The sequence below is a fragment of the Henckelia pumila genome, unplaced genomic scaffold (genome assembly GCF_033568475.1).
Source record: "Henckelia pumila isolate YLH828 unplaced genomic scaffold, ASM3356847v2 CTG_298:::fragment_3, whole genome shotgun sequence".
Classification (NCBI taxonomy): Eukaryota; Viridiplantae; Streptophyta; class Magnoliopsida; order Lamiales; family Gesneriaceae; genus Henckelia; species Henckelia pumila.
The window spans coordinates 359,949-382,095 of record NW_027331797.1 but is presented as its reverse complement, the minus strand read 5'-3'; the positions used below and the strand labels follow the sequence as shown (position 1 = coordinate 382,095).

The following is a 22,147-nucleotide window of genomic DNA, read 5'->3' as shown; positions in this document are numbered from 1 at the left end:
ATTATCTAGGATTACAAATAGAAGACGAAAAACATTGTTTGCAACAATATATACTTAAGAAAATTCATGATTTTCCTAGTGAAATCAAAGATAAAGATCAATTAAGAAGATTGCTAGGATTATTAACTTATTCTGGAAATTACATTAAGAAACTTGCAGAAATCAAAAAACCTCTTCGGGTAAAACTTAAACAGGACTATAAATGAAAATGGTCAAAAGAAGATACTAATTATATAGACACTATTAAAAAAAAATTAGTAATCTTCAAGAATTATATTTTTATTCAAATAAAGACATAATAATAATGAAAACAGACGCCTCAGATGAATAATGGGGAGCATGTTTAAAAGCTTATTCAGGAAAAAGAAATTTAGAAGAACTTACTAAAATAGCTACTAGGAATAATGAAGAATTATGTAATTATACATCAGGAACTTTTCAAGGTGCACAACTAAATTATCATTCAAATGAAAAAAAATTATTAGCTTTAATATATACAATTAAAAATTATGAGATTTATCTTATTTCTAAACCGTTTTTAGTAAGAACGGATAATATGAATTTAACATATTTCAAGACAAGAAAAATATCAAGAAATGCAGGGAGAAATGCAGCAAGGTTAACTAGATGACAATTGGAATTGAACCATTATCAGTTCGAGATCCAGCATGTCAAAGGAACGGACAATTCATTATCCGACGCATTAACTAGAGAATTTCATCCAAATTATACTATCCGTAGTACCAAAATAACAAAAGAGATCCTAAGTGATCCAGAAAATGACTGCGAGTCATCCGAACATGCCTTACAAAGCATGAGGGATATAAATTGATGAAATGAGATTTATATTCAAAAACATGAATTTTTTTATGACTTCAAGTCATCCGAACATGCCTTAGAAAGCATGGGGAATATAAATTGATGAAATGAGATTTATATTCGGAAACATGAGTTAGTCTATGAGTAAAATAATCAATCTCATGAAGATTGATTCAATTCTTGCAAAAAAATTCATAAATGCAATGATACGCATAATAAAACTATCCGAATTACTTCACGATAAAGAGTTAAATTTATAACCATTTTATATATATATATATATATATATATATATATATGTTTCTTGTGCAGGATGGAGCAATTAGATCAATTAAAAGAACAATTGATTGACATAGATGAAGAAATTCAGATTCTACAACAAAGGAAAAAGAATATAAATGAAAAAATTCAGAGGATAAAAGAAAAGATGACAACCTCGTCATCATCATCCTCACCAAGAACACCAATCATGTTAGCAACTCCATTTGACAAAATAATGGAGATGAATGAAAAACAGTCAGTGGTCACAGCCAACACTGATAACAAAGAAAAAGAAAAAGAAAAGAAGAAAGAACCGGTGGTCACAGCCAAAACCGAAAAAAAATAAAAAAAAAGAAAGGACGTTTAAATGCGCCCTTGAAACAAGAGAAAGAAAGATGGTCAATCTGCGACCACAAAAACCAATTTTTGAAAAAACAAATTTTCCAAAAAAACTCAAAACTGAATTTTTTGAAACACTAAACTATTTGAGAATAGCCAAACCATCTGCAGGATCTTGGCTACAAACTTGTGACACACAGAGCATATCAAGAGCAAGAACACTACAAGGTGCTCCAGCGCATGAAGTCGCAAGATTCTTTTCAAATGGATTATTAAGCGGATTAGAAGTCAGTCCCAACAATAAAGAGATAGAACTATTTCCATATCAACTGAGGAATAGTATTATCCAGTTCAAGAAAGCAGTCTTTGAGGACGAACCATTGTTAACATTAAGTATTCATTCAACCCTTCCAGATTGGGAAAATGACAAATTCTATCAACCGATGATATACATTCAATGTCGAAAAAATAAAGATAAGTTCTTATTTGAAGGATCAAATGAAGAGAAACCAGTAATGGATATCTCAATACTTCCTGAGATAAGAATAAAGACATTGATTGACATGATCTCAAAGACAGGGAAGATTGGTGGAAACTCAAAGGTTAAAATAAATTTTGCAACAAGTAAAATTTTATTAACCACTGGACACAATGAGACAATCCAAAAGAAAGAACAAGCCATGTTAGCTCAATTTGAAGCTCCAATCTATGAAGCAAGAGTTGACATGACCCGAGAAACCCAACAAATGCTATGTCAAAGACTAAGAACAATGATTTCCACTCACAAATGTGGACATTGCCAACCCATTCAGACAGAAGAAGCATCTGTCAAAGAGGATAAACCAGCTGTCAAAGAAGACAAACCAATAAAGAAATGGTCCGAATGTACCAGTGATTCAGAAAGTGACACAATGTAAAAACAAATGAAATCGTGGACCACACCACATGTGAAAGGCATCCACTCAGATGTAAAATGAGCTGTTTTTCATTATGTAGTGTCGGATGGTCCCCCTCTTCCTTTATTTTTACTACTGTATGCGTTTCTCCACGTCTATAAAAGGAGATGTTTGTGTTGTAAATGAATAAGTGAAGTTTGAGTATCTCTCTCTTCTTAAGTTTCTTACAATCTGGTTCATATAAGACGTATGAAAACTATCAGAAACTAAGAAACATAAAATCAGAAACAAAATTAAGTTTTATGGCTAATAACTAAACAAGCAGGGCGTAAGGAGGATAAGGTTGGAATCCAACCATTGAAGATTCATGGTTAGAGTAAACCTGAAAATCCATAAATCAAGTACCAGTTGATCAAGTGGTCGTTAAGGAAAAGCAAGAATTTGGCCTCTGCTCAAAACCAAGACTCATTCAATCAAGGTAACCTTCTCAAATCTCCTGCAGCCCTTAATTTAAAGAAATAGTCAAAATACATTAATCATGTCATCATCCTTTATAAGAAATGGAAGATTAATAATAAAAAACTGGTTTGAAATAGAAGATGATCATGAATATGATATATTTCATGAATATCGTTTGAATACTTCTGATTTAACCATATTTGAATCAATTTATCAACTAAAATTTGTAATAATAACCTATGAATGGAACCAAATTAATCAGAAAATATTTATCTGTTATAAATGAATCAGATCTGTAAAACATGAATGAGAAATTCATAAAAATTCCGCAATCTGGTATCAGAGCGGTTAAATAAAGCAGATTATTAATGTCTGGATTAACTTTAGATATTGAGATTAAAAATTTATTTGATAAAATAATCTTACTAAAAGATTCATGTCTAATAAATCAATATTAGCTTAGAATAAAAGATCTACAAACCCTATACTTCAAAAATCATAAAAAAGAACATTTTTCAAGCACCTGAAAAATGATAATACAAATTTCTGGAAATGAAGAAATTGAAAAAAATAACAATCTGTTATGAATAAGAATAAACTTTGTTATCGAAACCCGATCAACAAAAACAAAATAATAAAAATAACAATTTTTACTAAATGGAAAATATATGAAAATACAAAATCAAATATCTTTAATTTATATTCTCAAAATATAAATTTTGATATAAAAAATTGTGAAAACAATTTGAAACATCTCAAGAATTGTCAATCTTCAATTGATAATTTCGAAGATTTTCAGAATCTATTAGAACAAATAGATTCAACAAAAAGACTTCTAACAGCTTTAAGAAAATTAAGAAGTTCTATCATCTGTTAAATGACAGAAGTAACAATTCCAAATCAAAACAGCTAGATTGATGAATCTGAAGAAAACCAAGAGTATAATTTGAATATTATATTTAATCAGAGTAAGTTTGCTGAAATACAGAAAACATGATTTTCTAATTCAAAAACTAATCTAATAGATCAACCAGGAATATTAAGCAAGATTTCAAATTTTATTAATCCCAGAAAAAAATTAATTTATTATTCGATTCGTACAAAAGAACGATCATGTAAAATAAATAACGAATTAAGGTCTAATACTCTGAAATTGTTAACAACTCAAGATATTGATACCATCATGGCAAAAGCCAGTGAAAAAGAACGATTTGAACTGAAATATGTTCATATCGGAGGAATTGAAATAATAGTATCAGCTCACTACCGAGAAGGAATAGATACATCAATTGAAATCACAGTTCGTGACAAAAGGATACGTAATTTTGAGGATTCTATCCTTGGAAAAATTGAAGGAAACTTATGTTACAAAAAGATGAAATTTTGTATTTATCCACAATACAATATATCTCTTTTTGATAAAAACATAAATGATGTCTTAACATTAGATTATTATTTTTATAGAAATAATTTTATGTTAACAGGAAATCATCCGATCAATATAAATTATGTTGTCGGTTTAACAATAAGTAATAATTCTCAAACATGAATAATTTCAACAAAACCAACTATTTCTATTGAAAGAATGTTTGAAAATATTACAAGAATTGAACACCCTCGAAAAGCATTTATTGAAGAAATAAATCCCTATAAAAGATGGAGTTCAGATGACCTCCAAATAACAAAACAGTCTGTACCAAGAAGATCATTATCATTTGCTAGAAATGATGAAGATATTCTTGAAAAGATTGGAACCATGAATCAAAATATTCTTAAAATTAAACAAGCTATTGTTAATGAGTCAACCTCATCGCAATGACGTCCTTAATAAAATTAGAAAAAGATCTAGGAGATTTAGAAAATAATATTAATAAGATCAATCTATCAATACAAGAATTAGAGAAAAATTTCAAAGAATATATTGATTTAGCAACGACTAGATTAATAATTGAACAAGAAAGACATAGTAATGAAATATTAAACTATCTTAAAGAAGTTCTTCCAATAGATAAAAGAAAAAGGAAAATGGAAGAAGAACCACCATTCAAAATTGAATCATGGTATAGAAATCCCCTTAATTATGGCAAACATAAGTATGGAGATATTTAGTGAAACAGACCAAACTGATTTTGAACAAATAAGAGTAAATACAGAAAAATTATATCATTTACATCAGGAATCAGAACAGTATAGAGATATGGATATTTTAGAATCAGAATCTGAAGATGATTCTAGACCACGATTAAATCTACGAACAAATGTAGAAGGTAGTGGTGGAAGAGATGATGAAGAATTTAAATATAACAGAGACCAATACTCTGGATCTTATAAAGATGTTAGATATTCTTAGAGAATAAAAAACATCAGGATTTGTGAAACATAATATCTTAGATTTAGGTTGTTCAACAGCTTAAAAAGAAAATAAAAGATAGATCATTGGGCAAATGAACTATCAGTACAAATTTAATTTACACCATTATTAGACAAAGTGAGAATATTCAAGTTTTAACTCATTGGATGATAAAAATGACACTGGTAGGAGCAGTAAGAACTTGAGCTGAAAACCTAATAATTACTAATCTACCACAAGGAATGACAGGACATCGATATTTCGAACTATTTGTTGATGCCTTGTACCAAGAATTTTTAGGAGTTTCTAATAATGACGCTAATTTAGTAGCCAAAAATATAGAACAAAATAGAGCAATCTTTATTCTGGATAATATAAAATTATGTAATTTATGTTATCTAGAAGAATTTATATGTGACTATGAAACAAACTATTATCAGTTAATAGATGCTGATAAAAAAGAACATTATAAATTAAGTATTTTTAATAAAATACCTAATATACCAATAAATAGTAAAGATAAATTCTTAACTAGCGCTTATGTCAAAACACTAGGAGGAGCTATTAAATTTATTAAAGATGTTATAACAAAGAAATGTCATGAAGTAACATTAAATAAAAGAATATCCAGATCTTACAAACAAAACAATAAACTTTGTTGTGACAAAATGGAATTCACAGTAAAAGAATACGGTTGCAAAACAAACATGTCACACAGACATTTAAAACGACAGAAACAAAATAAATTTAATAAACCTTATAAATCTTTTAATAGGAAATTTATTCCCTATAAGAAAAAGAAATTTAGAAGGAATTTCTTCAGAAAATCTTATAAAAGAAAATTTGATAAAAAGTTTGATGATAAAAAACCACCTTGCTCAAAAGGTAAAGAAAAGAACTGCACATGTTGGTTGTGCAATGAAGAAGGTCATTATGCAAATGAATGTCCAAAATGAAATGAAAAGAAAAACAAAGTTAAATTTTTAGAAGAATTATATACTCTTGGATTTTATCCAATAGAAACAATTAAATGTTCATCAGAAGATGAAAATATTTATTATCTTGATGAATTAAGTGAGTCAAATTTCGAATATGATTCCACATTTGATAATAATAATGATTAAATTAAGAACAAGGGCATTTTTGAAACAATTTAAGCAATAGGAAGTTGAAACAAAGTTTAAACAACTAGGGAGTAAACACAAAGTTAAGTTTGGCTTTGGGGAGTGATTTGTAAGTTGCCAATATTTTAACTTGTAAAAACATTTTTTTATCTTAAATATTATTAATATAAATTTAAAAAATAAATTTAATAATGATTTGTTAATTTTTTAACTTATTTAAAATTTTATTTAATATAATTTAAATTATATTTAATTTGGCGGGTCCAACGAGTCTAACCTGGATTGGATCCGCCAGGTCCATGGGGTGGGGCGGGTCCACGGGGAGGCGGAGCGGGTCCACTTGGAGGCGGGGCGGGTCTCGGATTTTCCCAAACCCGCCCCATTGCCATCCATATGCAGGATCATCCTTGTTGAATTTCTCAAGAATTTTTTCAACATAATGTGGCTCAGAACAAGCCCTCTGATATTTTTTGGATCTTAATTCCAAAAATTACATTAGCTAAGCCCATGTTTTTCATGTCAAATATTGAGTTTAACAACTTCTTAATGGATTTAACCATTTTATCATTACTTCAAATGATAGGTATGTCATCTACGTAAGAGCACGTTTAAGGGGCGATAAAGCCCCACGAGGAAGTGGGCTTCCTCGCCCTACTTCCTCTCCTCCCCCCTTCAAAGGGAGAGGATATCGCACTAGGAAAAGTCCTCGTGCGATGATGCAGGCTGGGTCCGCGCGGAGACCTTCCGCGCGATGACCCAGCTGCAATATTATTTTTTTTTGTTTTTTTTGTTTTTTAAATTATTAAAACTAATTTAAAAAATTAAAATTAAAAAAATTAAAAATAAAAATATTAATTTGATCTTGTAAAAATTAAAAAGTAATTTATTTTGTTATTTGTAATTTGTTTAAATTATTTGTACTTTTAAATTTTTTTAATTTCGTATATTTTTTAATTTTTTTTAATATTAAAATTTTAATTATGTGTAATTTTAATTTTTTTTAATTGTGTAAATTTATTTTGTGTTTCAATAAAAATATATTTAATAGAATAAAAAATTAATATTTCAACATCATCTCACCCTCGTAGAATCAAACAATGAAGTCTTCATCGCTTACATCATCAAGCAACGAAGTTACTAACTTCATCTCACCAACATCATCTCACCATTGAACATGCTGTAAAGACATAAAACAACATAACCTTTGTCAACGTCTCTAACGTATACGAATTTGTCACACTTATTGACTTTGAATCCACTTTCTATCATGACTTTATCAAAATTTTCGTACCATTGTTTTGGTGTCTGCTTTAAGTCATGCAGAGACTTCACCAATTTACAGACCTTGTTTCCTGCTCAGGTGCAGAAAATCCTTCAGGTTGTTCCATTAAAATTTCATCTTCTAAATCCACATTTAAAAAAGCTATTTTACATTCATTTGGTGTACTTCAAGATTCCGCAAAGCGGTAATTACAAGTATCACTCGAATTAAATTTATTCTTGTGACCAGAGAATAAGTGTCGAAGTAGTCAAGCCCTTCCATTTGACGGTATCCTTTAATTACCAATCGGGTTTTATACTTATCTATCGTTCCATCTGATTTCATTTTCCGTTTGAAAATCTATTTACAATCTATTGGTTTGCTTCTCGGTGGAAGATCCACTAATTCTGATGTATGATCTTGTAAAATGAATTCAATTTCGGAATTAATCGCTTCTTTCCATTGAGGTCCTTCAGATGAATTTACCGCTTCTTTAAAACTTTGAGGTTCACTTTCTAATATGAAAACAATAAATTCGGACCAAAAGATTTTTCTATCCTAGCTCTCTTGCTACGTCTATGTTCAACCTCATAGTCAACTTCATTTTCTTGTTCCAGCTTCTCATGTGATCTTTTAGAAGAACTTGATTCTTTTTTAGACTTGCATGAAAATACATGTTCAAAGAACGAAACATTCATAGCTTGATTCCATTATCGTATTCTTGTGGATATCCATCAGGTATTTGAGATTCATACACAAGAAAATGATAAGCATTACGTTTTGTGCATATCCAATTAAAATGCAATCAAGAGTTTTTGGTCCTACTTTTACCCTCTTTGGAGTAGGTACTGCTACTTAGGCAAGAACCCGAGACCCGCCTCGGACCCGCTTGTGGACCCGTTTAGGCGGGTCTAGATCCACCCTTTTACCCTCTTTGGAGTAGGTATTGCTACTTTTTCAAGAACACGTGACCCGCCCCGGACCCGTTTGTGGACCCATTTAGGCGGGTCTAAACCTGCCTATCGGGACAGGTTCGATACGGGGTCGGGTTCAGACCTGACCCTTTGACATCCCTAGTTTTGACGAGGAAATGTGAATTTTATATGAAAGAATGTTGCTCTTTCCTTCTCCATGAAAGAAGGTGCTCTTTCCTTCTCCAAGAAATTAATCCGTTCTCTACTACTATGCACGGTTAGAATAATTCAACTTCTTTTATTGTATAATTTTTAATAAAATATCAGTCATTGCCTTTTGAACTTTTGTTGGCTGCCGTCGAATTATTTAATCAACATAACATCACATTCAAAACATGATGACATAATTTATTAGATGGCATATAAGTTTGTCTTTTTAAAAAAAAATCGAAAGCTCAATTTCTTTCTTTTCTTTTTGTTTGAAAATTAAAGCTCATTTTCATTGTCAAGTTACTACGAAACTGATTTATATTATTATATAGAATTCAATGCCTGATGCTTCTCTTGATGTGCACGGTTGCGTGAGAACTGAGAACATTGCGTGGTTGGAAGAAATTATTTTCGAGATAATTTTTTTAAAATAGTTATTTTTTCACCCTACATTTTATTGAAGGACAAATTACATTATTTCACTGTTTTCACATTTGAATTAGATTTATTGGTAATTGAATATATTTATATTACATATAAAACTTTGGACCCATATAATAATTAATTTGATCCGTCAATATGATATCTATGTTAAATTAAAATTACGTATCTAGCCTATAAAAATATTCATAAATTTCTAATATATTAAAAAACAAATAAATCGAAATCAAAACTACACTATTTCCACCATCTCAAAATCAATTTTCGTCATTTAAAAATTATAGAAAATCTATATCAAATACCTTCCACTTCATATATTTTCTATTCTTTACATTTCTCGTACTTTATTTATTTATTTATTATATTATATTATGCATGTGGTTCGTGGACAAATGGATACCATCATATCACATGTATGTTGTATTTGTGACCCCTGCAATTGACACATTCGCCATGTTTCACTTCTATGATCGACATTAATTTTCATCGTCTTTCGTTGCATAAGGGTGTTTTCAATTTCATTATTTCGATGGTTGCAATGATCTGGATGATTAGATTTCATATTCGTTAATAATTATAGTGTATTCCAAATTTTCTTAAAATCCAACTCGTTGAAATTAAGGTGCATTTTGATGGACGATTTTAAGCCAATTAATTTGGTTTCACAAAATATCTCAATTTTGATGACTTCGAATTCCATAACAATTGTGTTATATATGTGTAATGTATATATATAGGTGTGTAGGTATGTATATGTGTATGTCTAAATTAAGTGGAGTAGGTCTCCTTTAAAAATGAAAATGAATAGTAGTTTTTTTTTTTGAAAAAAATCATATACATAAATAACGAGCCAACTTGATTCATATATATTATAATAAAAAGATATTTTTGATATCATCAATCGAATCATGTCATATATTTATCTCGCACAATCAAAGATTAAAAAATATATAGAGTTTTTTCATCAATTAAATCATTGAAGAGTAGCGATTGCTATATCATCATAAAAATATAGTTTTTTTTTGCATAAAAAATCTTTTTAAATATTTAAAATGCATATTTCATCTCCTGAAAAATAACAATATCCCAACCATCGACTTTCTTATGTATATATAAAATTTGCACGATTTATTTTGTTAATGCAATTTCTTGACATCCGCCTATGATGCGGTTGAGAAACTAATTTTATGAACGATGTTATGTCGAATTTACAAAAACTAATTTTAATTAATCTATGATATTTTCCAGATTCACATGATATATATATGTAAGAATATAACTTTCCATATACATTCAAGCCCAGTGGGGTAAAAAATCATAGTATCTTTGTGCAAGAAAACTATGAAATATTGCTAAAAAAATTATTCGGTTTCTTGTGGGAGAAATTTCAGTTCAATGTTGGGTTTCATAATTGTTTCCCAGCCACAACATGAGTGTTTGTTAAAAAAAAATCGTTTTAGCAATAGAATATTGTGCAGTTTTATAAAAAGTGGAGGATCGGGACACCCAAGTTTCAAATTCACCGGAGTTTTAAGTAATGGATTGACTGTGAATCCAAAAAAAAAAAAAACCTTGACATGATCATTTTTTTATGACGTAGGAACTCGTAGCCGCTACTTTTCGGTGCGCACTGGATAAACTTTCGGACTTTTTTTTATGATGTAGGAATCCGCAACCGCTACCTTCCGGTGAGCACTGGGTAAACCTCCGGACTAACGCAATAATCTGCAAACTACGTTTGTCAAATAAACCGCACTAGACAAGCCCTGTACGACAGACTAGTCTTAGAAAGTGTTTGCAGGAAAATCGAACTCCTGACATTTGGCCAAACGCTCACCTACTCCACCAACTTGAAAACCCTTTGAGTCAATTTTCGTGAAATTAAACAACTGACCTGCTGATTGTCAATCGTGAAATAGTGACATTCGACTTAATTATTGCTAATAGGTAAAACTGTTAGGTCAAGAATAATTTATGGAATCAAATATCTTTTGTTTTACTAATTATTAAGAAAAAACTTCATGAAAGATATATATATTTTTTAAAAGTCATAATAAAGGGGTGTATTCAATCAAGAGTTTTAATAACTTTCAGTGACTTTTAAAAATGATAGAATTTTGTGGAGTTGATGGATTTTTATTGACTTTTATAGAATCTCACAGATTTACAAACAGATTTCCGTGGATTTTTTTGTAGACTTTTACAGAACTTTTATAGAGATTTGTAAACTTTTCATATAATTACATGAATTTGTATCTTTAATATATCTTATTATTTTTATTTTTTTTCTTTGAAATAATAATTATTTGACATAAATAATAAATTTATTTGAAATATTTTTTTTAATTTATTGACGAAATGAATTTCATTTATTTTAAATATATATATATATAAACTAAAAACTTTGCGATTGTGTAAAGTTATTTTTTTTAAAAAAACATATGATAACTTATAAATTATTTTATCAATTATATCATAAAAATTTATTTGTCAATTTTTATTTTTTATCATGTCTGTTATCCGCTATTCAAATATTTGAATTAAATCATATTATAATTTTTTGAATCATATATTATAATCATTAAATATTAAAATTATTGGTATAAATCATAAATTAAAAAGAACAAAATATTTTGAAAATTTCAAATTTTTAAATAATATTTTTTATTTTGATTTTAGGAAAAGAACGAATATATATATATTAATTCATTTTGAATATGAGAGAAAAGTGAGATAGAGAGGAGTGAGATAGTGAGGAGTGAGAAAATTTGAGAAAAAGATGGAAATTATAAGTTTAGAAATCCATCTAATTAGACCAAAGACTTTTTTTTACAAAATATAGTTGTACCTTAAGTATTAATGTTTGTATGTCCATGATTTTCATGGAGTTATTAAAAGTTCATTGACATTTTGAATAACACTAGATTTTTGTAAAGTTTTTAAAAGTCAAGGTTGAATATCACTTGACTTTTAAAACTCTAAAAAAGTCTATTTTGAATACCACTAGACTTTGATAGAGTATATAAAAGTCATGATTGAATACCACTATACTTCTAAAATCCATAAAAGTCATTAATTTTCCGAATACACCAAAAAATATGAAAATGGTAATTTCGGGAAAATAAATTTTAATGCCAAATTTATCTATAAAAAACATTATTCTACAAATAAGTTCTGACCATTAATTAGGAAATTTTTTTACACGTATCACTTTAATACATAACTCGAATAAACCTCATTAAAATAATTGTTTTAATAATCTTTTTATTTTTTAAAGAGAATATTAATTGGATATGATATGATATCATATCATGACATGACTTCCAAAAAAAAGAGGTTTCCGCATGGGAATGGATTGAATGGGCTATTTATTTAGTATTTATATTTATTTTTTCTGAATGCAATCAAATGGGCTATTGTAATGAAAGCTATACATAAAAACAAGCCCAAACCAGAAAATTTCGGTCCAAAAGTATATGGCCCAATCATATAGAACCTTCGGCCGCATGTTTTTTGTTCAAGCTGGGGAGCTGAAACGTCACTACACATTCTTTGCTTTTCCAGACTCGCAGGTGCGTGGTTTTCTTATTTGGTTCTCGTTCTCTTATTATCTCTTTTGATCTTATGTTTTCGCCTTCTTTTGTCCTGTGAAATTTGGTCACTTATATATTCTATTTTGGGGTATTCTGGATTTTAGTAGGGTTTCGAGTGGTTTTTTCTTTGGCATATGAACGTGTGTGTGTGTTTTTTTTTCCCGTTTGAAATCGTTCGATTTTTCCTGCAATGGCTGCATCGATGTGAAAATAATTATATCTGGCTTAATAATCCTCTAATGTTTTTGGATAATGAAGAAAATGTGCTATTATATGTTTTATTTATTGGAAATGCATGGTAAATAGATGCATATTTGTTCCGGTTATTCTCCAGAAAATTGTCTTTTTTTTAGTGCATTTGGTCTGGAGATAGGTTGATTATTAATTTATCTGTATTGCGGAGGTGAATAATGCCACGGGCTTGATCATTTGCAGCTGAATTTGACTATTAAAAAAATATCAGGTGTAAAAAATGTTGTTGCAATTTTTGGTTTTATGTGGTGAATATCTGACTTGGAAACTTCTGCAGTTTGCTGATCACATGGAAGTAGGAGAGAGTGTGCTGGACACAATTTTCGATGATGAAGGTATTGAGGATGGCCAGGATGTTGAGATGCGAGATGTTGAAGAGGGTGAGTTAGTCGAACCTATTTTTAAGGCTGAATCAGGAGTCAGCTGTGATGTTGAAGTTGATCAGGTTTCCAACAAGAGGAATTCAAGACGTAAGAAGAAGAAAAAGAAAAACAAGCAAAAGACAGGCAGCGATATTGGTCCAAATGTTACTGATATCAACAGGTTTGAAACATTTTGAAGCAAGTTTTGTTCAATTTATAGTATCTATTTGGTATTATTTCATCGTTTTATCCTTTTTTTAATCTATTGGCATCCATAGCCTTATGTTACCCTATTTTTGTACGGTATGGTGGCCTTAGAAATTGATAGAGAGGAAAATAGATTTTTGTACCTTTTTGTGTGGATAGAACGCAGTCACAGATGCAGCCCACTTCTTTATATTCTGGACCTGTACTCTGTAGTCTGCCTACTGACAAAGATTCATATTTCTGATGCAGTGTTTAACTCCAGTTTGCTTCAAATTTTAATATTTCCCTGTAGCATTATTTTCATTTTTTTGGTGACTGTTTCCTTTGTATAAATATTTGTAGGTTTGTTTTAGACGCATGTAAGCGTTTGAGAGAGAGGAAATCTTATCTTATGTACACTGCCGTTGGTTGTCTTGGCATCTCTGCTTTGAGTGATCTCGTCAAAGAGGTAAAACTTTCTTGTATTGTGCTGTACCATTCCTGTTGCACCACTTAATCTTGGGCCAGCTATGGTTGATGATCTTCATTTTAAAATTACAAATTATACTAAACTTGATTTTGACCTGTGCTGTAGTTTGAGAATTTTGCATGAACGATTTGAATGTTTATGATCTTATCATTGGTTAACCGACTTGATTGAGTTATTGTACTTATACTGTGGTGCGAATGTGCGATGCAAGATTTACAATCTAAAAATGGGATAAAGTATGTTGGATAAAAGATTGACTCAGCCAACATTTGGCTTTCTCATTACAATGCAACATATTTTTTCAACATGGTTCCAAAATTGGTTCTGCTGACAAAATGATCCACATTAATCTTAGAACTTGTCCCTATTTTGGTTAACATTGATATGTGTTTGCTTGGTGTCGGCGTGCTTCAGGTTTTATTACATCGTTATCCTAGACTAACCATGCTGCTCTCACTCTTTGAATCCTTTCCAACTTATCTCGTGCTGCTAACTAATGAAAGTATTAGAATCTGTCACTAGTACTATACTGTTTTGGTAAAACCTGGAATGACTTCTTGGTATGGTTAAAGGTGAGATTCTGGTGAACCATCTTTTTCTACAATTTTTAGGATATAGTCTACTTCCTTCCCCTTCCCTAGTTCTGATTCTCAGTGTTGTTTTCCCTCAATCGCAGATTCTTTTGGTGAAGAATTTCTTGCTATCGCTCTCCTGAAACTTTGATCTGAGAATTGAGATAGCTTCTTGATGAACCACTCATAAATTTTTTTAATGAAGGTTGATATTTTAGAACTTATAACCTGTGAATGGCTGAACGTTAATATTGACCTTACGTTTTTTCCAAGATCTTAGTTCTCCATGTTGATAGGATTATTATTAGTTTCCTGTCTGATTTTTTTTTTAAATTTAATTTTCTCATGCATCACTCGAAAAATTGTTACATTGAACATGAACTTGCAGGTTGATGCCATCCAGGCCTGTGGAGGTCAGAAAACTGCTGATGGTGGCCGTTTTCGTAATGGTGGTGGCATATTATGGAATATCATCAAAGTTCGTGATCCAAATGCTTACAAAGAGATCATGAAGAAGGGGAAAGAATTCGAGGTGCACCTTCCACTCATTTGTTCCATTTATTTGTTTTCCCTTTTTACAATGCACTCACCTATGGGATTCAAACGCTTAATTGCTTGCTTGAAAACCGATGTCTCCATCACTATCCCTACTCGTCGGCAACCGACAATATTTGTATTTTTTACGGTCTAATCATGATTTCTCTATTTATTTTCCCTTGTACATCTGTAACCAATGGATGGTTGATCATCACATAGACTATAATCGAGTTAGTAACAATTTGGTTTGATACTTGTTGAAGAAGCAATTCAAGCAGCAGCATCAAAATAAGCAAGCACCTGCACAACAATCAGAATCTTCTTCTGAAAGCAGGCTTCTCAATACACTCGACCAGATTAAACCCAATATATCGAATGGTCTGGAGCTTTTGTCACATGATCAGAAGCAGCTCGAACAGCCCTGTGCCGGAGAGAAACGTACATCCGTTCATGATCGAATACGAATGCCAGTTACATATGACGATCTTCTTGTAGGAGTGGATCCCAAAGATGGATAGAACTTGTGATCGAACCATTTTTTAATGAAACTGTCTGAACCACATCAAATCCCCCATCTACACATTTTTTTGGGTACTGAATCTATTTGTGTTAATTATTTTCCTTTTCATGCCTCTTGGATGGAGGAACGATGAGAAACATGGAGTAAGGCTTAATTAAGGCTTGTTTCTTCATGTGTTTCAACTTTTTGGGGTTATATTATGATAGTCTCGTTACACACATTTCTGTGAAAAACGGTACTTATGCATGTGTACATGATCTGAAATAGACGCCAGAAATAATCTATTATATAATATAATCGTCTCTCATATATCTTTCAAATACAAAGATGCTTCATTCGTCTTGTTGCATCGAAACATGACAAACACAAGCAACAATTATTATTCAGCTCCTACTCTTATCTTACTATAATCGAGTACATATAGGTTCAGGCACAACAACCATCCCGAGCGAGTTTTTATCACATCCAAGTGACCAATGGACGATACAACCTGTAATGAGCTATAGATAACTAACTATGCGCATTCATGAAAATTAACTCTCCCAAATTTTTATCACGCGTTCAAGAAGAGGCAAATGACAGTGCAGTCATCTCTTTTTGAGTTGGGAAACCTATGTTTCCATGCAGCAATTGTTGCATCCACCACTGACTTTGCTGCTGCCTCTTCACTATGTGCAGCAGAAACTATTGCAACAACATCTTCATTTCTTAACACGTCCCACACCTGGAAATCAAACACATATATAAAGAAGTCAATAATTTGGTATATAATAATATCTCGATTTAATGCAGAGCTATATTTGTGTTTGAGTGGGTTTTCGGTTTTTACCCCATCACTGGCCAGAACAAGAAACTGGTCATTTGGAGATAAGCGGTGATAGGAGATATCAGGGATTGCAATTATGCCATGGTACTTGAGCACGAAATCTCCGAAAGCTCGCGACATGGCAAGACCTGGAGAGTCATCATGAGGAAGCCATACTCTCTGAATATGCGGTTCTTCTTTCAGGGCAAGTACCCTGCCATTGCACTTTCTTATTCGCTCAGCTTCGGCTGCAAAACAAAAAATTTGCAAACAGAATTAGGATCATCGTTGATACACAAGTAAAATCGTGTTGCGTAGATGTTTAAATTCATTCTATGTTAGATCAACTCAAGACTGTTAGCTGGATCGTTGAAAAGAATCTTACAGGGTACTCCGGGCTTGAAGTCAGTAGTTAACTGAATCGCCACCATCCCTTCCTCAGTCTTTGTTCCTAAAACCGCCCTCGAATCGCCTAGATTTGCAATAACTAGATCTTCACCCTGTTGGACAGCAACGACGGCGGTAGTTCCACTGCAAGAACAGTCCAAACTGTCAAGAATCTTGATTTCCTTATCCATCGCTCTGAATGCACTCAAACAGGCCTCTTTCCATTTAAAGAAATTCTTGTTTGGTTCTGATTTATCATAAGTTTCGGTTTTCCGATCATTTTGCGCATTATTTGTTGGAGATGAGGTGATCTTTGCTATGGCATTTCTCTGGTTTAGCAGCAGAGAAGGCAACCTGTTCCTCACCAGCTTGCTCACGATGTGTCCATTTTTTCCATGTCCATCAAAAACTCCAACAAATGCTCCATCTTCAATGCCATAGCCCTGCATAAGTGCCAGCAAGTTGGATAAATTACACCATGTATTCACTTGTTAGGATAGATTTGATAATATTTCAATCATTTTCATTACAGTACCAGTGGAATTTGAGATCATTATACCAGTGGATGATACACCAAAACGATCATAATCCGAAACTAGATAACAAAAAGCCAAAGTAGAAGTGAAGTACCTGGTAAAGAATTGCAGAATCTTGATTTAACCCTTTGCTTCCTGCATGGGAGTGTGTGGAACCAATCTGGGATCCATTTTTACAAGTACTAACCTTTCTGTGATATACAGAATTTTCATCGCCATAAGAATCATCATGTATTTCTGAAGATGAGACAGATGCACAGATTCCCATTTTTGTTTTTTTTTTTTTTTCAAGTTTTCTTCTTGTGCATATACTTTAGAATCCAACAAATGGAGGAGAAGGCCCCATATATAGGGAGTTGGGGACCATGGAATATACAGATTTGTATACTTTTCAAATTCTTGAAAGAGTACTAGTGGCATTTAATAAGTTTAAAAACGTAATCTTTTTCAATAATTGATAGTTTTTTTTATTATTCATGGGTAACCCAAGATTCATTTCAAAGGGCATCTTAGGTGTACTTATGTAGGATTTATCAGTTTGGTGATGTAATAACCACTAGTATTTAGTTTGACTTTTATAAAGTTTGGAAGAAAAGTTGTGGCCAGGCTTTAGAATAGAAAGTAATTGTGTTCAAATTCGATAATCAGAATTATACTAAAATTATTTATAAATAAATAAGATAAGATAAGACGAATATAACTCACAGCTGGATATTAATAATTTTAATCGATGCATATAAAATATTAATCAATTCTTTTTCGTCTTTCTAAAAATCTGTTATGTATAAGTCGGTTTGGGGCTAGTTTTTTAATTGAAATAAATAATGTTTCTTATAATTTAATTCGACCGCATCACACAAATGGAAATGGATCTATCTATAGTTGGGTCCAACCAATTGAATAATTAAGTTCTTGACTTTTGGTTGTGATTAAATGCGAAGATGAATTGATGATCACATCTAATTAAAGTTGACTTTACTGATTTAATTTAATTATAATTAAAAATATGATGAAACGGTCATGTATGTTACATGAATACGAAAATCGATAGTTGAATGCGTGTATATTGTACCGCATTACCTGAGGGTTTGGAAGAAAACGGGGTAAATGATGACTTTTTTAAATTTTAAAAAAAAAATATTTTTTATATGAATATATAATAACCAAGCACAATAGAAGATAGCTTTTCAAACCTTTGGAAAGTTACGAGTGATAATTTGATAAGAAACATATTAATTTTAAGTTTATTGTTTTTTGTTTAAAGAATTTGAAATATGACAAATTCGGAATTCAGATTCCTTCCAAGTGTTGCTATTAATATTATACATCAGAAGCCACAAAATAGAGATTCCTTCCATTTGTATTGGAACCATAACATAATCTTGATCAGGATAACTTCTTTCAAGGCCGTACGTAATACTAACAATTCATTAAAACATCCTAAATGGAGTAGCATGCGCCACGAGCCATGACTTGTTTCAAATATGGGACTAGCGAATGAGGTATTCCTCAAAATGCAGACTATTTTAAAGTTGAGCATATAAGATACAACTCTCCATGGTGAATTAATTCCAAGCCATAACAGATTTTTAATTCTCCAAAGAAGATAAAACACTGAATCTAAGTTCAAAGATTCGTTTCATGCAATACCCCAACGCAACTTGGTTGACAACAAGGATAGCAACTATGAAGAAGTTACAGACGACAAGTTTACAAGGCATAAGCAGAGTTTCTGGTCGAGTGATGAACAAAAAACGTTGATGGCTCATGCACAACACAAGACCTCATCATATCAGCTGGATACAACTACACTATCATCTGTTGGAGCTGATTCCGCAACAGGAGACTTCTTTGTTAAAGATTTGGGAAAGTCCACATCATCTTGCATGCAACGCTGCTGTGGATGGGACAGAAGCACGCACATGTGACGGAAAAGAGATCGTGTCAGTCCTTGACCACTCTCAAATATGTATCCCTCGTACTCACTGATTCGTTCGAGGGCATCCACCAGGGTATCGTACACTGTTTGTGGGCAATTGTCGGGTCCCGGTTTGTCGTGCAGGTACATAACATCCAAGGTGAAGATTTTTGGAGATGTAGGCAGTTGGAATTGTGGCGGTGTCGATGACCTACAGTAGAGTAAGATCTGAAATGACACAAAACATGTAGAGTGTTAGCATGGTTTTTAGTTATACAAAATATAGAATCATATAATACAATCAGAGAAGGTGTCTCTGGTTTGCTTTATCTGCAGTTTCTATTGCAACTGGTTTAGTAGAGTTGTTACAAAGAATGCGTATAAAAGAGTGCGATATTGCTGCTATCATTTCAGCAAAGCATGTGTTGTGAGGGGTGGAGCCGGGTAGGAAACACTCTCAATGAGGTCAGACAATAAATCCCTCATCCTAAGTTTAGAATACATAGCATTGGCATGGAAGACGAAAATATAGGAACGACCACTAATAAAATTTCCAATAAATCACAAACCAAAGCAGGTGCAGTCATATGATATATGGCTAGCAGGGCAATATTCCACACTTGTATGTGTTGAAGTAGACTGTTAAAAGTATGAGAAAAGTTAAGTTGTTCCTAACCACTCGGAAGATCCGATTCTGCGTACGAGATTTCTTTGCTTCATGTGTCGATACTCTAAACAGTTGAGTCAGATCAGCATTGCTGGAAGAAGAGTCTACCGAGATTGCCCTTAGTGCTGCAACTGCAGAGCCAATGTCACTGCTGAACTCTTTTTGGAGCTTCACAAACGAAAATAGAGGGAAAAAAAGAAATTTCAATTCGAATTAAACCACGATTATCGCCAAGTAATCGCTCATTTGAATTGACCAAGCAAAAACCTCATTCCCTAATTCAAGAAGAAAGAATATGGTTAAATGAGATTTGATGGATGCGGGCACAAGTTTATAAGGTAGAAAACAAGTCTTGGGAGCACTAAAAAAAAAAATCACAATGAAAACATATAGTAACAACCAACACACACTTCATAGAAGTATCATGCCCAAAAAACTTCTACAATCGTGTGGGGTCAAAATACTTCTGAACTTCTGAACTTTCGGTATTTGAAAATATTGAGCCCCTTTATGAGAAACCCAAACTTCCACACAAATGCATGACACCTCGTACTTTTCAGATCTCTTTGCCAAATCCTTTTTGTGAACTAGTTTTTTAAGGTAGCATAAACATGATTGAAAAAAAAAAAAACTTTTGTCCAACCTTTATGGAAAAATTCAAGAACAATACAAACTTCACTCTTATACTTTAGATGAGATGAACAAAATCTTGGAACCCGGAAAGATAGTAGCTAACAGAAAATATATGACATGATTAAAATACAATCTTTATGGAAATTCAAGAACAATAACAAACTTCACTTTTATAGTTTAGATGAGATGAACAAAATCTTGGAACCCGGAAAGATAGTAGCTAACAGAAATAGATGCCATGAATATCGATTAACAGAGAAATAATATGAACAAACTTGCCTTAACTCGGTCATTTATTTCAATTTCATCAAATTTTGAACCATTAGCCCAGTTATAAATCTTGTTCCATGTATTGATATTTTAGTCATCACAATCTGTGAGGGCAATCTTAGAAGTGAATTGTTAAAATAGTCTTCCTAACCCGAACTTTCGTAGATAAATATTTTCCTCTACATTCCCCATTACAACTCACCCGAGCTTCCAGTTAGCCTTGTCTAAATTTCATCAAATGCAATTCAGCAAATATAAAAATAAAATATCTGCTAGAGCAAAAAATTTCAACTTTCATTAGCTCAAAACAACATATTACCTCTGTAAACTATGAGGAACATGCCCACTAAAAAAAAACTGAATAGAGCTCATAAATACAGAGAAAGTTAAGATCTTTACACTTGGGAGTTGGAATGAGTAAGTACAATAAAGAAATTTTCTGAATTTTTCCTGAAAGAATAGAAGCTGATAGAGCATAAATCAACTACTCCACTCTCCGACCACCACCACCCATTCCACATACAATCTAAAATTCTTGAAATAACAATTCCAATTTCGGAAAGTTGTACGATTAGCAACGACCCAACCTCAATCTTTTGGTTTTCCCGAGTAACACACAAATTTATAAAATCTAGTTTTTAACTCCGATTCAAATATGCTCCTGTTAGGACAAGTGTAATATGATCTGGATTTAATGCTACAAGACCGAGACATGCGAGAATTGATAAGGAAAAGAATACCCAATAAGTGGATTTTGCAAGGGCGGCGAAAGCAAATCGATGATCGGAGCTAATGGTTAGCTTAGCATTAATGAACAAAAGTATCGCCTGCTTTATGGAGTCCAATCTCGTATACGGCCGCCCATTCGGCCCGTTCACCTTCATTTCCACCATGGTTTCTGGGCCCACGTCGATGCAGAAAAGTATGTCCTCACTTGAGAATACATCGGGAGGTAGTGCGTATCCGCCGCCGTGCTGCGACGGCGGCGCTGCCGTGGGAGAAGCGGAGGTTTGGCCCACCGTGACATCCATGCTTCTGTCCGACCTCTTCGTTCTTTACTCTTTTTGAGTTGGATCAAAATGGGGTCGGGTTGAGTTTGTTTGTGTTCCCGGATCGCATATTCAAGCCTTTGAAAATTTTATAACACCAAAGGGCTTCAAATTTCGGCCCATTAAAAGTTTGGATCTGTTAAATGACGGGCCGGAGAATATGGGCCTTTGGTGTGGTGCCACACAGCAGAGGAAAATCTCCGAGTTATGATTTAAAATCTTGGTGGGCCGGAGAGGAGAGGAGGCTCTTCCATTTTTTTGCCTATTCTGCATCCATCTCTACATATATAATATAG

The 22,147-nt window shown here is 32.3% G+C and overlaps 3 protein-coding genes across 3 annotated transcripts; 1 reads left to right on the top strand and 2 right to left on the bottom strand.

The window, feature by feature from the left end:
- Positions 1 to 12,550: 12,550 nt before the first annotated feature.
- LOC140870965 (uncharacterized) lies at positions 12,551 to 15,749 on the top strand. Its single transcript, XM_073273391.1, has 5 exons — positions 12,551 to 12,646; positions 13,197 to 13,462; positions 13,831 to 13,936; positions 14,918 to 15,061; positions 15,330 to 15,749. Exons 1-5 carry the CDS (start codon positions 12,551 to 12,553, stop codon positions 15,582 to 15,584), a joined length of 867 nt encoding a protein of 288 aa, XP_073129492.1. The 3' UTR covers positions 15,585 to 15,749.
- A 96-nt stretch (positions 15,750 to 15,845) lies between these two features.
- Positions 15,846 to 17,639, bottom strand: LOC140870940 (probable protein phosphatase 2C 72). Its single transcript, XM_073273359.1, has 4 exons — positions 17,409 to 17,639; positions 16,777 to 17,221; positions 16,416 to 16,639; positions 15,846 to 16,310 (listed from the first exon to the last, which is right to left on the bottom strand). Exons 1-4 carry the CDS (start codon positions 17,580 to 17,582, stop codon positions 16,140 to 16,142), a joined length of 1,014 nt encoding a protein of 337 aa, XP_073129460.1. The 5' UTR covers positions 17,583 to 17,639; the 3' UTR covers positions 15,846 to 16,139.
- A 1,180-nt stretch (positions 17,640 to 18,819) lies between these two features.
- Positions 18,820 to 21,891, bottom strand: LOC140870987 (uncharacterized). The gene is made up of 3 exons (XM_073273421.1): positions 21,543 to 21,891; positions 19,909 to 20,067; positions 18,820 to 19,460 (listed from the first exon to the last, which is right to left on the bottom strand). Exons 1-3 carry the CDS (start codon positions 21,831 to 21,833, stop codon positions 19,107 to 19,109), a joined length of 804 nt encoding a protein of 267 aa, XP_073129522.1. The 5' UTR covers positions 21,834 to 21,891; the 3' UTR covers positions 18,820 to 19,106.
- Positions 21,892 to 22,147: the final 256 nt, after the last annotated feature.

Excerpts from the sequence above, each read along its gene's own strand:
- LOC140870965 (XM_073273391.1), top strand. The coding sequence starts at position 12,551 with ATGGCCCAATCATATAGAACCTTCGGCCGCATGTTTTTTGTTCAAGCT. Across the intron at positions 13,463-13,830 it reads AATGTTACTGATATCAACAG|GTTTGTTTTAGACGCATGTA; the intron begins GTTTGAAACATT and ends AAATATTTGTAG. Across the intron at positions 15,062-15,329 it reads AGAAGGGGAAAGAATTCGAG|AAGCAATTCAAGCAGCAGCA; the intron begins GTGCACCTTCCA and ends TACTTGTTGAAG.
- LOC140870940 (XM_073273359.1), bottom strand. The coding sequence starts at position 17,582 with ATGGGAATCTGTGCATCTGTCTCATCTTCAGAAATACATGATGATTCT. Across the intron at positions 16,640-16,776 it reads CTTCAAGCCCGGAGTACCCT|CCGAAGCTGAGCGAATAAGA; the intron begins GTAAGATTCTTT and ends TTTGTTTTGCAG. Across the intron at positions 16,311-16,415 it reads TTGTTCTGGCCAGTGATGGG|GTGTGGGACGTGTTAAGAAA; the intron begins GTAAAAACCGAA and ends TTTGATTTCCAG.
- LOC140870987 (XM_073273421.1), bottom strand. The coding sequence starts at position 21,833 with ATGGATGTCACGGTGGGCCAAACCTCCGCTTCTCCCACGGCAGCGCCG. Across the intron at positions 20,068-21,542 it reads TTGCAAAATCCACTTATTGG|CTCCAAAAAGAGTTCAGCAG; the intron begins GTATTCTTTTCC and ends TCGTTTGTGAAG. Across the intron at positions 19,461-19,908 it reads AGAATCGGATCTTCCGAGTG|ATCTTACTCTACTGTAGGTC; the intron begins GTTAGGAACAAC and ends GTGTCATTTCAG.